At 45.8% G+C, this 13,075-nt stretch overlaps 1 protein-coding gene across 10 annotated transcripts in view; it reads right to left on the bottom strand.

Annotated features, from left to right (window-relative positions):
• LOC102933829 overlaps window positions 1-13,075 on the bottom strand; it is a 113,341-nt gene that overhangs the window by 45,979 nt on the left and 54,287 nt on the right. For 6 of the 10 annotated variants that reach the window (XM_037891786.2, XM_037891789.2, XM_037891791.2 and 3 more), the window contains 5 exons: window positions 12,364-12,545; window positions 9,546-9,663; window positions 8,422-8,511; window positions 1,132-1,251; window positions 385-601 (listed from right to left, as the gene is read on the bottom strand). In XM_037891786.2, the coding sequence (XP_037747714.1) occupies window positions 385-601; window positions 1,132-1,251; window positions 8,422-8,511; window positions 9,546-9,663; window positions 12,364-12,545 (727 nt within the window). The remainder of the gene's footprint in view (window positions 1-384; window positions 602-1,131; window positions 1,252-8,421; window positions 8,512-9,545; window positions 9,664-12,363; window positions 12,546-13,075) is intronic. The other 4 variants (XM_037891787.2, XM_043538921.1, XM_037891790.2 and 1 more) reach the window with 3 other exon arrangements.

Here is a 13,075-nt window from a genome sequence, read left to right as displayed (position 1 = left end):
CTGCATGGACCCTCTTCCTCAGAAATTATTTAAGTTACATTAGCACTCAGAAGCCTCAGTCATAATCAGGACCCCATTGTGCCAGGCTCTGTACAAACACCTAGTTAACAGACAAAATATGAAAAGGAAGACTCGGGGAAGAGGACTAGGAAAACAGTGATCGGGAAACATTTTGTTGCAAGAACTTGACGTAGAGATATTTTTAAAGAAGAAGATATAAAACAAAAGTGATATCTGTAATGCCTATTGGCCATGTACCTGGGAGAACACTCAAACTGACCTCAAAGTTACAGGGGGCAGATCATTGTATTAGTGAGCAATCAAGACAACAAACCACTAACTCAGCAGCATGATACTTGAGCTCAAGTTAGCAGGTGTTAATACCTGTATCCTCCTCATTGTGGAAGACTTGCGGCTGCCCATCTCGGAGCAGTTTTCCATGCAATTTTAGATATTCTGTAGAGCTGACTGTGAAAACCAGAAGTTTCCCATGCTGGGATTCAACTTCACCAGGGTCACTTGTGTCTGAAGTAGTTAACTCTTCATCCTCAGTCTCCTCTTCTTCCTCATCTTCATCATATGCTGCTTTCCTTCTCATTTCCTGCAACAAAGAACAGCCTCCATTTCACCTCTACTCAAAGCAGACTCGTTGATCAGCTGCAGAGGCTTTAGCTAAAACCTAGTTTAGACACTAGAATGAGTATTTCTTGTCTTTCTAAGAGATATGTGCTAGTTCTACCACAAGCTGCATTTGGTCCGGTTCTCTGGCCTGTGTTATTCAGAAAGTCATAATGGCAATCTATGGATGAACATACAACTTGTCTCCCGAAATTAGCCAAACAAGAACACAGAGGTGCCCTCTGCTAGATAATGTGCTTCTCATTAAAAAGGTGCCCTAACCATTCATTAGTAGTACACATAGAAACATCAGTGATTCAGATAAAAGGAGTGGGAGCACCAAAAACATATGGATTCCCTTCAACTTTTTTGTGAAAGTTGACGACATTTCAGATTTCAGTTATGGTTCACTGCGTCCACTCGCTACTTAAGAGCAGCGAAATCCAGATGGTGGCCCGGAAGTGCTGTCTCCCCTTCTGCAGAGATAGAGGTGGTGTTCCCATGGATTCCTACCTGAAGGCCGTTGTTGAAATCCACCCAAATCCGCTGTTTGGAAAATCTGTTTCGGGACTGAACGCAGATCAGACTAATGTCACGAAGCTTCATATCTTTCTCTCTCTGCAATTTACTAATCTAAGTAAAGAAGAAAGGGGAGAAATGAGGTTATATCCAGAACAGGCGACATCATTTAAAAAAAAAACAAAATTCCAACTGCAACCAAAAGCTGAAGCTGCATGTGACCTGCACAGAGAGATTGTTGTTTTATTGGGGTGTCACTGCTGTTCAGGGTGAGGAATGACAAGGTTGCCAAAGGAAGTAACTTAAAGGAACAGGAAGTTACTTACTGCTAACTGGAGGTTCTTCAAGATGTGTGGTCCCTATCTGTATTCTACTGTGGATTACGCATGTGCACCATGCGCCTGGAACTGGAGAATTTGAAAGTAGTGTCCACTGATCTATGCATGCCCCCTGGATCACCTTGTCTCTCCAACCAAGGGGATAAAGGACAATGTGGACCGACTGCCTCTCCAGTTCCTTCTCCATCATGAATCGGAGGAGATCCAAAGGAGAGCAGACAGTTGAATAGGGACCACACAATAGGGACTACACATCTCAAAGAACCTCCAGTTACAGGTAAGTAAACTGTTCTTAGAGTGATGGTCCCTATTGTATTCCAGTGTGGGTTATTAACAAGCAGTACTTAAGTAGGAGGAGGGTGTGAGGATGTTGATGATAGGGCTGAGCAAAGGACTGCTGTCCCAAAGGAGGCATCAGCAGAGGAGTCCTGGACTAGGACAGCGTGTCTCGTAAAGGTGTGAACAGAGTCCCACATGGCTGGATTACAGATATCAAGGAAAAGTACATCCTGAAGAGATGCCATACTCACGGCTTGTGCTCTCGTGGAATGAGCTCTTCCCCCATGTGGGAGAGAGGCTCGATATTTGGTAACAGTAGAAAGCAGCCGGAGATCCATTTGGAGATCCTCTGAGTCGAGATCGCTTGTCCCATTAGTCTTCTGTTAGAGCGATGAATAGTCTTGGGGACTTCCTGATTGGTCGTGTTCTGTGTAGAACAAAGGCTAAGGCCTGCCAGACATCTGTCCCTCTGAGGAAGTGTGCGGTTTAGGGAAGAGCACAGGTAAGTGGATTGAATGGTCCAAGTGAAATTCCAAGACAACCTTGGGAGTGAATTTGGGGTGTAAACATAACAAAACCTTATCTTTATGGAATGCAGTGTAAGGAGGATCTGCCATCATCACTCCAAGTTCGCCAACCTTTCTGGCTAAGGTGATATGGTCTCAAGTTGCAGTGGGGGAGGTCTAGGTTGGATATTAGGAAAAACTATTTCACTAGGAGGGTGGTGAAGCACTGGAATGGGTTACCTTGGGAGGTGGTGGAATCTTCATCCTTAGAGGTTTTTAAGGCCTGGCTTGACAGCCCTGGCTGGGATGATTTAGTTGGGGCTGGTCCTGCTTTGAGCAGGGGGTTGGACTAGATGACCTCCTGAGGTCCCTTCCAACCCTAATCTTCTATGATTCTATGCTAGCTACAAGGAATGTGACTTTCATGGAGAGAAGAGACATGGAGCAGGAAGCTAGAGGTTCAAAGCGTGATCCTGAAAGTGCTGAGAGAACAAGGTTCAAGTCCCACTCAAGGGTAGGCTTGTGAATAGTCAGAAAGGTTCCAAGTAGGCCTTTCCAAAATCTGGTGATCAATGGATGAGCAAAGACCAAGTAACCCTGAGAAGGAGGACAGTATGCACTAATCACTGCCAGGTGGACTCTCAAGGAGCTGACGGATAGGCCTGATGTCTTTAGAGAAAAGGTATCGTCTAAAACGAGAGAGATATCTGATGTGCCCAAGAAGAAAAATATCTCCACTTAGCCACGATGAATCATCCAGTGGAATCCTCCCTACCATTAGAAAGTACGTCTCGTATGGCTGCAGAACATGCATGTTTCAAGAACAACGTCCATCCAAAAATCAAGCCTTGAGATGAAGAAAATGCAGATTGGTGTGCTTGATCTTGCCATTCTGCTGAGTCAGGAGTCTGGGGAATGTTGGGAGGATGATTGGTATTCAGAATGACATGTGCAGAAGATTCGGAAACCAAAACTGTCTAGACCAGTAGGGAGTGATCAGGATAACCTGTGCCCTGTCCTGCTGAATTTTGGAGGGTGAGAACGGTTTTTTGGGATTTACACCCAGGGAAGACTCATAGAATCATAGGATTGAAAGGGACCTCGAAAGGTCATCTAGTCCAGTCCCCTGCACTCATGTCAGGACTAACTATTATCTAGACCATCCCTGATAGGGGTTTGTCTAACCTGCGCTTAAAAATCCCCAATGATGGAGATTCTACAATCTCCCTGGGCAATTTATTCCAGGGCTTAACCACCCTGACAGTTAGGAAGTTTTTCCTGATGTCCAACCTAACCCTCCCTTGCTGCAATTTAAGCCCATTGCTTCTTGTCCTAGCCTCACAGGTTAAGGAAAACAATTTTCCTCCCTCCTCCTTGTAACAGCCTTTTATGTACTTGAAAACTATGTCATGTCCCCCTCAGTCTTCTCTTCTCCAGCCTAAAGAATCCCAATTTTTTCAATCTTTCCTCATAGGCCATGTTTTCTAGACCTTTCATCATTTTTGTTGCTCTTCTCTGGACTTTCTCCAGTTTGTCCACATCTTTCCTGATATACGGCGCCCAGAACTGGACACAATACTCTAAATTGAGGCCTAATCAGCACAGAGTAGAGTGGAAGAATTACTTCTCATGTCTTGCTTACAACACTCCTGCTAATACATCCCAGGATGATGATTGCTTTTTTTTTGCTAGTGTGTTAAACTGACTCATATTTAGCTTGTGATCCACTATGACCCCCAGATCCCTTTCTGCGGTACTCCTTCCTAGGCAGTCATTTCCCATTTTGTATGCATGCTACTGATCGTTCCTTCCTAACTGGAGTACTTTGCATTTGTCCTTATTGAATGTCATCCTATTTACTTCAGACCATTTCTCCAGTTTGTTCAGATAGTTTTGAATTTTAATCCTATCTTCCAAAGCACTTGCAACCCCTCCTAGCTTGGTATCGTCCGCAAACTTTATAAGTGTACTCTCTATGCCATTATCTAAATCATCAATGAAAAATTTTGAATAGAACTGGACCCAGAACTCATCCCTATGGGACCCTACTTGATATGCCCTTCCAGCTTGACTGTGAACCACTGATAACTACTCTCTGGGGACAGTTTTCCAACCAGTTATGCACTCACCTTATAGTAGCTTCATCTACATTGTATTTCCCTAGTTTGTTTATGAGAAGGTCATACAAGACAGTATCAAAAGCCTCCCTAAAGTCAAGATACACTACATCTACCACTTTCCACCTATCCACAAGGCTTTTTACCCGTGTCAAAGAAAGCTATTAGGTTGACGAGGAAGTGTAGAATCATTAGAGTTGATGCATGGGCCTTCTGGCATGACTTACGAATAAGGAGCCAGTTGTCGAGGTAGGGAAAGACAAGGAGACCAAGGAGTCTGGCGTGAGCTCTCACTACCGTGAAGACTATGCCAAAAGGCAGCACTCTGTAATGAAAATGGTCAGGGCCCATCATGAATGTGAGGATGATCTGTGAACAAGATGAATATCTACATGAAAGTAGATGTCCTTCATATCAAGAGCTGTAAACCACATGTCCTTTTTTGGGGATGGTATTACAGAGGCCAGTGAGACCATACAAAACTTGAGTTTACGGACAAAGTGGTTGAGGTGGTGGAGGTTGAGAACTGGTCTCCATATGCCCCTCTTTTGGGATATAAAAAAATAAGTCAAGTAAAAGCCGTTTCTTTGGTATCTATGGGGGACATGTTCTATCACTCCTCGCTCTAATAGGTAGCCCACCTCTTGCTTGAGAATAGTCTTGGGAGAGTAGTCCCTAAAGGAGGTAGGAGAAGGGGGTTGTGGAGGAGGTAGGAAAGCAGACTCAATCACAGAGCCAGCGCAGATGACATTCAGCACCCACTGGTCTGGTAGTACATTCTAAGGGTTGAGAGCGCGCCAGACAATCTACAAAAGGCATGTGAAGGTCGGACAATGTTTGGCCTAGTGGTTCACAGCTCTCAAGGTCCCTTCAAAAATTGTGCCTCGCTGCCGGTTGAGATTGGAAGGCCAACCCTGTTGCAAAAGGTGCAGGAAAGCGAGTTCTCTGAACATTCTGCCTTTTGCATGGTGCTCCATAGGGCATCTGATGGGGAAAACCTGTTGAGCCACATAGAATCACAGAATATCAGGGTTGGAAGGGACCTCAGGAGGTCATCTAGTCCAACCCCCTGCTCAAAGCAGGACCAATCCCTAATTTTTGCCCCAGATCCCTAAATGGCCCCCTCAAGGATTGAACTCACAACCTTGGGTTTAGCAGGCCAATGCTCAAACCACTGAGCTATCCCTCCCCGCACGTCTAGGTCTAGATGATTATTGATGGAGCTTTCTCTTGGGAGGTGTATATGTCCCCAGAGAGTGGAGGATAGCCCTAGAGTCCTTCAAACTACGGAGGAATTCATCCATCTTCTGACTGAGTAATTGTGGTTCATCGAAGGGGATTTCCTCCATAGTATTCTGGACCTCTCAAGGGAACTTTGACACATGGAGCCATGATTCTCTGCACATGACAATGGTAGTAGCCATGGCTCTAGAGGATATGTCAGTGGCATCGACTCTGTACTAGAGGGCAGCCTTGGCTATTAGTTTGACTTCGTCTGTCGATGCCTGGAAACAAACGCTGTCCTGTTGTGGAAGACTGTCGGTGAACTCCGTAAACTTAGAGTAGTTCAAGAAGTCACACTCGATCATTATTGCCTGATAGTTGGCTATCCTGCACTGGAGATTAGATAACAGGAAGACCTTTCTCCTCAGTAAGTCTGGGCACTTACGCTCTTTGTCTGCAGGAGGAGACCGTGGGTGTGGCCGTAGAGCCCTGTCAGAAGCGGCTTATGCCAAGGACTTGGGAGGAGGGCGAGAAAACAAAATTTCAGCCCCTTTGGCCAGTGCACAACATTTCCCCACCCTGTTGGGGATGGAAGCACAGGCGGCGGGAGTGAACCGAACAGCCTTAATGGGCTCCATTATAGCTTTGTTTCCGTGGAGCACTATTTTGCTGGATCCAGATGGGTGGAGGATGTCAAGGAGTTTGTACTGGGATTCCTGAAAAACCCTTCAAGAGGAATCGTAGTTACCCAGCAACCCTACAACAAAGACCCTTGAACTGCCTGAATTCACTGGGGGGTGAGAGAGAGGGAGACGTGAGGGTTACCACTTCGTCCAGAGACGAAGATAGCAGTCTTGCTGGTTCCGGCAGAACTGTTGGGTCCAGTGCATATTGCTCTTCCTCCTCGAAAGGATCCGGGGGGATCAGAGTGTCTCAAATCAAGAGGAGGCAAGGAGTGACTCCCTAGCAGACCTGAGAGACACTGCAGAGCGGTACTGGTCCCAGGGCCCCCAGTATGGCCAGTAGGCAGGGTTAAAAGGGGGACATGGAAGCCCCAATGGCATGAAGTGCCAGCGGCTCCAAGCTAAATACAGAGGTTGTTCCCACGCAGGTGTAAGTCTTTCGGGTGGTGGAAGATATGTAGGGTAAGGAAACGAAGGTTCCTCGGGTGGTTTGGAGTCTCCGGATGAGGAGAAAGCTGATTCCTGTTCCAGAGGTGGTGCCACTGAAGGGAAGGTGCATCTTGAGGAAGGAACAGGCAATAAACTTCTCTGAGCTGTTGATTTCCAGGGGGTGTTATAACATCTCTGGAAAGGAACAGAACCAGTGGAGGGGATGCCAGAACCGGGAATGTGAAGATGTCCTGTGGAGCGGCCTGGGACTCAGTTTTCCCCAGTGTGAGAGTGGCTGTCTTTGTCTGGACCATCAGAGCTGGAGAGGGTGCTGTCGAAGACTGTGCCACAAGTAGGAGGTGAACGGTCATTGTCAGAGCCAACAGATACTGAGGTCTGGGAGGTGCCGAGAACAATACAGACTAATCGCTTTCCAGTATTTATGGAGCTTGATGTTTATGGACTTTCTTGTCAAGTCTCTGGGACTTAGGATGTACTACAGTAGAACCTCAGAGTTACAAACACCAGTGTTACAAACTGACCGGTCAACCACACACCTCATTTGGAACCAGAAGTACACAATCAGGCAGCAGCAGAGACAACAACAAAAAAGAGCAAATACAGTACAGTACTAATGTAAATGTAAACTACCAAAAAATAGATTTGACAAGGTAAGGAATCTCTGTGCTTGTTTCATTTAAATTAAGATGGTTAAAAGTTGGATTTTTCTTCTGCATAGTAAAGTTTCAAAGCTGTATTAAGTCAATGTTCAGTTGCAAACTTTTGAAAGAACCACCCTAACGTTTTGTTCAGAGTTGTGAACAACCCCCATTCCCAAGGTGTTCGTAACTCTGAGGTTCTACTGGAAGTCCTCTTCAGCTGAGGTGCTGGGCTTCTTCAGAGCCAAATCCGGTGTTGTTGAAGTCCCAGGCATATGAGAATGCTTCCTGGGTTCCCGAGAATATCCTGCCGGGGGCGTCTGTGGGGGTTAACATCTCTGGAACCAGTGTCAGACTTCGCAGCAGGAAGCCCAGACCTTGCTTCGTCAGGCTGGTGTACAGGGGGGGTTTCCCCCGTCTGGGCTGAATTGAACCCTCTCAGTCTTTTCCATGGAGGTGTTTTCAAAGGTGGAGTTCCTGCCCTTCCCAGGCACGGCTGGGGAATGAGTGGCAGATACTGCACCTCACTGCAACGTGAGCTTCCCAAAGCAATAGCGGTTGTCACTGACAAAGAAGGATTACAGGCAGGAAACAGAGTTTGAAGCCCTGAGTCTTGGGCTGAGTCCAGTACCCACATGGGGCATTAGGGAGAAGGGAAGTGTTCCCCCAAAGATTAATCTGGCACTAAAAACTATGAAAACACTAACATTATTAACTGTACAAGGCGCTAAAAACTATTTACAAAGCTAAATAGTATCTTAAGGGATGAAGCCAAAGCTACGGACAGAGAGAGGTTCCGACCTAGCTCATGCAGCAGTGAGAAGTCGGTCAATTTGCCCCGCCTTTTATCCACTTGGTCAGAAACACGAGCTGAGCCAGGGCACATGTGCAGAGTAGCAGACAATACTTTCAAATTCTCCGGCTCCAGGCACATGGTACGCACGCATAACCCACAGTGGAACACGTTAGGGATCGTCACTTGAAGAAGAATCCACATTTCCTTGTTTGAACAAAAAGTTGGTCAGATCATGGCTCCCAAGGGCACTCACTCTGAATTCCTTCTCTAGGATTTTCTTCCTAAGGTCATTTTCTTTCTGGAATGAGGCTGGATTTTCTGCACCAGGTCCTTGCCGTTGCTGCTATGAAAGAACAGAATACCGGAAGCATTAAAAACATTAGAAATTTAAAGCTCCACACTGCCCCAATCACCAGGCTGTGTCCCATAGGTAATTTAGACCTTAAATGAGTTTTATGCGTTTTTTTAAAAGTGATATTTCCTAAGGTTGGGGGGGGGGGGGGGGAGAGTGTTTAAATCAGAAAAATTCCATGAACTAGAAACATTTGGCTAGACACAACTGAACACAACAAAGCTTTCAACTGCACAAATCACAGAAGTTCCCAGAAGAGAACCTTGAGGGAGTCCTCAAGACTCATCACACCCAAGCACAGCAGTGACTGGCACTCCACACCAATGTTATAGTGATAAAATTGAGATTAAGTAAAAGACAAGTAACTTCAACTTTATTTTGTGTAAGCCTCACTACCCATCTTGCCTGAGGACATGACACAAGAAGAGAAGGCACGTATCTAAGGTTGGCTCCAAGCTCTTGAGGCAGAGATAGTTTATTTTCTCTATAAAAGGTCCCTATACAATCGTACTAATGAAGTACAATGCCTAACTTTCATTCATCTTTAGACTATGGAATAGCCTTCCAAGAGACGAGGAAGCTCTATTGCTTAGGCTGTTTCAATCCTACGGGGCAAAACGCTGGAGGAACATTTTGTAGAGTACAGTTCAGCACTGTCTCCTGGATGATGGACTAGATCTAAGAGAATTTTCCTCTCTAACCTGGCAATCTGAGAGCTGAGGATCCCACTACATTTTCTCTTATTGCGCTGCTCCCAAGGCTTGAGTTAGATTTTCTTCATATGCGATTTCTGGATTATCCATCCTCCTCTTCTCCCCACTGGAACAACTAACCATGAAAAGCCTTTCTCCAGGTTTGAAATACAGCCCATCTGAATCTGAGTGGCAGGAGTGAAGTTAGCTGGAGGAGAATAGCTGTTTTAACCACTAACAAACACGACTTTCTATTGCCTGGAGGCTGTTTCCAGACCCAAACATACCTGCCACCCACTGTCTTGTACTAGGAGGGGGGAAAGAATTACCAACCTCTTGCTGGAGCTGAGTATAAAGTGTGTCCTTCTCCATTTCCATTTGCACCCGCTGATTTTCCAGCTCTTCCAGTGACTTTTCCATGGGCTGGATTTCATCTCTTAAATCCAGGTCACTGCAAGATCCAGGATACTTAAAAGTTAGGCTATGAACAAAGTGACCCGCTACAAAAAAGACATTGCATGCACTGATATTCTACTTGAATTAAGTGGATATTTTTTCTGTAAAAGAATTACACTGATATTTTGCTTTAATTGCTTGATTACTAACAGCAATTCACTGTGAACAAATTTGACAATCCTGTGCCACTCATTTTCTTTGCAAAGCTTTTCAAAGATGGGTGAGTTCCAAGGCTCTTTGGTTTGCACATCACATTATAATCTAGGGCCCTCATACAATAGGGCCTGACCCAGAGCCCACTGAAGTCATGGAGAAGACTCCTCTTAACTTCAATAGCTTTTGGATCAGGTTCACAGCCATCAAAGCTGGGGACATTACATGTAAAAACTTAAGTTTCCTTGCTGGAAATAAATAACCCAGGCAAGTATTTTCCAAGATTACATGTAGCATACCAAAACAAGCCAGTCCCACAGGCAGGAAGGTTAATGACAAGGCAAAAGGACACTACCCATTTTGTGTGTCCTTGTGCGGAATGAATTTTGTTATGTGCACCAATATGGAGGTGATGTGTGACACACTGAGTGCAAGGGACTGGAGTAGATGACCTCTTGAGATCCCTTCCAGTTCTGTGATTCTATATTGGTGCACATAACAAAATTCATGTGGGGGCGGGGGGGAGGGCGAGGGGTTCGGAGTGTGGGAGGCGGCTCCAGCTAGGGGTGAAGGCTCGGGGGTGGGGCCAGGCATGAGGGGTTCTGGGTGTGGGAGGGGCACCTCTCCCCACCACAGCAGGTCTGTGCTGGGGGAGAGGCATCTCTCCCCGCCGCAGCCCTGAGCCCCTGCGTGGGGCTTAACCGGCAGCGGCGTGGCCGCGCAGCTTAGAGGGAATTTAGTAACACTTATCAATTCTGCTTCCCAGACAGTACCCAAGTGTGTGCTCCCTGAATCCACTCTAGCCTTTTAAAGGTTAGAGTGTGAACAGTAAGACAACAATGATTTACATCAGCCACCATGAACAAAGACAAAAAGACTGCATCTTGGGAGAGGTGGGGGGGGGTTACAATCCAGATCTGTGACTTGCACTGAAATCAGAGGAAGCTGAGAATGCTAACACCTCACAGAACTAAGCTCTTGAATTTTAAGACAAGAGATAGAGAACCTGTTTGTTATGGGCCTCTAAAATGATCTATGGAAAGCACAAGCCAAGATACGAGAAAGCCCAGCACACAGACACTCTGAGGACAGACAAATATTTAGCACTTTTATAGCCATTTATATCTTGAGACCACTGTACAAGTGCAAGCTAAAGGTGGTACAGTCCATTGTAATTCAACTGAAAGGTTAGGGACAGATCAACTTTTCCAATAGCGATGAACTTAGTGCACTGCTGTGGCCAGTAATCCATACAGCCAGCCACCAACCTAGCCCCGACCAAACCAGAACACTTAACTGATCTTTTTTTGAACTCTGCACACTTAAGGGCTGATTTACATGGCAAGCCCTACAAGTTGTAGTATGATTAGGGCCCTACCAAATTCATGGTCCATTTTGGTCAATTTTTCACAGTCATAGGATTTTAAAAATCACAAATTTCATGATTTCAGCTATTTAAATCTGAAATTTTACAGATTATAATTGTTGGGGTCCTGACCCAAAAAGGGGGTGGAGGAAGAGAAATCACAACGTTATCATAGGGGGGCTGCAGCACTGCTACCCTTACTACTGCTCTGCTGCTGGCAGCGGCGGTGCCTTCAGAGCTGGGTAGCCAGAGAGCCGTGGCTGCCGGCCGGGAGCCCAGCTCTGCAGCACAGAAGTAAGGATGGCATGGTATGGTGTTGCCACCCTTATTTCTGTGCTGCTACGGGCAGAGCTGGGTGCCTGGCCAACAGCCGCCACTCCCCAGCCCTGAAGCCAGTGCAGAATCAAGAGTGGCAATATCACAATCCCCCTAAAATAAACTTGTGAGCCCCCCCCCACAACTCCCTTTTGGGTCAGGACCCTCAATTTGAGAAATGCTGGTCTCCCCTGTGAAATCTGTATAGCACAGGGTAAATGTACACACAAGACCAGATTTCACGGTAGGAGACCAGATTTCAAGGTGCATGACTCATTTTTCATGGCTGTGAATTTGGTAGGGCCCTAAAGGCAGGTCTACACTACTGCTTCCGGTCAATCTAAGCAACGCAATTTGAGTTACATTAGTAGCATAACTTAAGTCGACGTAGCTTAGATTTACTTACTGTGGGGTCCACTCTATGCTATGTTGATGGGAGACACTTTCCTGCCAACATTGCTTCCGCCTCTCGTTGAGGTGGAGTACAAAAATGCCACTGCATCGATTGCGGCAGCACTGATTTAGCTCCACAGTGAAGACAAGCCCTAAGGCTGAGGAGCCACACTGACATTCACTGTACCGTAGCATTGTCCACACAGAATGTTAGCGCACAGCAAGCTGGTGAGCTGCAGAGTCAGACCCTGGCTTGCTGCACAGTAACTTGCGAGCCCTTAGTCTCAGTGGGATCACCTCTACATTCTACCTCTACTTGTAATCTGTTCCATTTTATGAAAGTTAAGAGCATCTCTTGTACCCCTGGCAAGTTGCTGAAGTGGTTCCCAGTTTAACAGAGCTTGAGTGATCAACCACTACCTCATGCAAGACATGCTACTGCAGCAGGCTCGGGAGAGTTGAAGTTACCTCATTATTTCTGTAACGTTAAAGCTGTCAGTCTTCGTACAAACAAAAGCCAAACTCCCATATTGGCCATCCATGAGCAGCTGCCTCCGCAGGTTTGCACTCAGCATCTCTTTGGCAGTCTTGTCATCCACAGCTCTGGTGATGTTGGCTACTACCCATACTGCATTGCAGTTCTTTAAATACTAAAGGATGGCAAGAAAAGTCAGTTTACAGGAAAACTGTAGTAATTAGTTCTAAAGCTTGAGAGTTTCAACCAATTCTTACGAAATAATACATTCAGAAGAACTGTCCAAAAAAGTTTGCTTTTTTTAAAGAAACACTGTTCATGGTCTCAGAATCTCCAAACCTGCATGGGTGTCTAAGTGGTAGAGTGACACTTAGGGCAGGTCTACACTACAGGGCTAAGTCGACCTAAGTCACGCAACTCCAGCTACATGAATAACATAGCTGCAGTCAGAAAGAAAAGGAGTACTTGTGGCACCTTAGAGACTAACCTATTTATTTGAGCATAAGCTTTCGTGAGCTACAGCTCACTTCATCAGATGCATACTGTGGAAAGTTTAGAAGATCTTATTATATACACACAAAGCATGAAAAAATACCTCCTCCCACCCCACTCTCCTGCTGGTAACAGCTTATCTAAAGTGATCACTCTCCTTACCATGTGTATGATAATCAAGGTGGGCCATTTCCAACACAAATCCAGGTTTTC

The sequence above is a fragment of the Chelonia mydas genome, chromosome 2 (assembly GCF_015237465.2).
Source record: "Chelonia mydas isolate rCheMyd1 chromosome 2, rCheMyd1.pri.v2, whole genome shotgun sequence".
NCBI lineage: Eukaryota > Metazoa > Chordata > Testudines > Cheloniidae > Chelonia > Chelonia mydas.
Note: the sequence above shows the minus strand (reverse complement) of the source record. Positions and strands in the feature narration are given on the sequence as shown.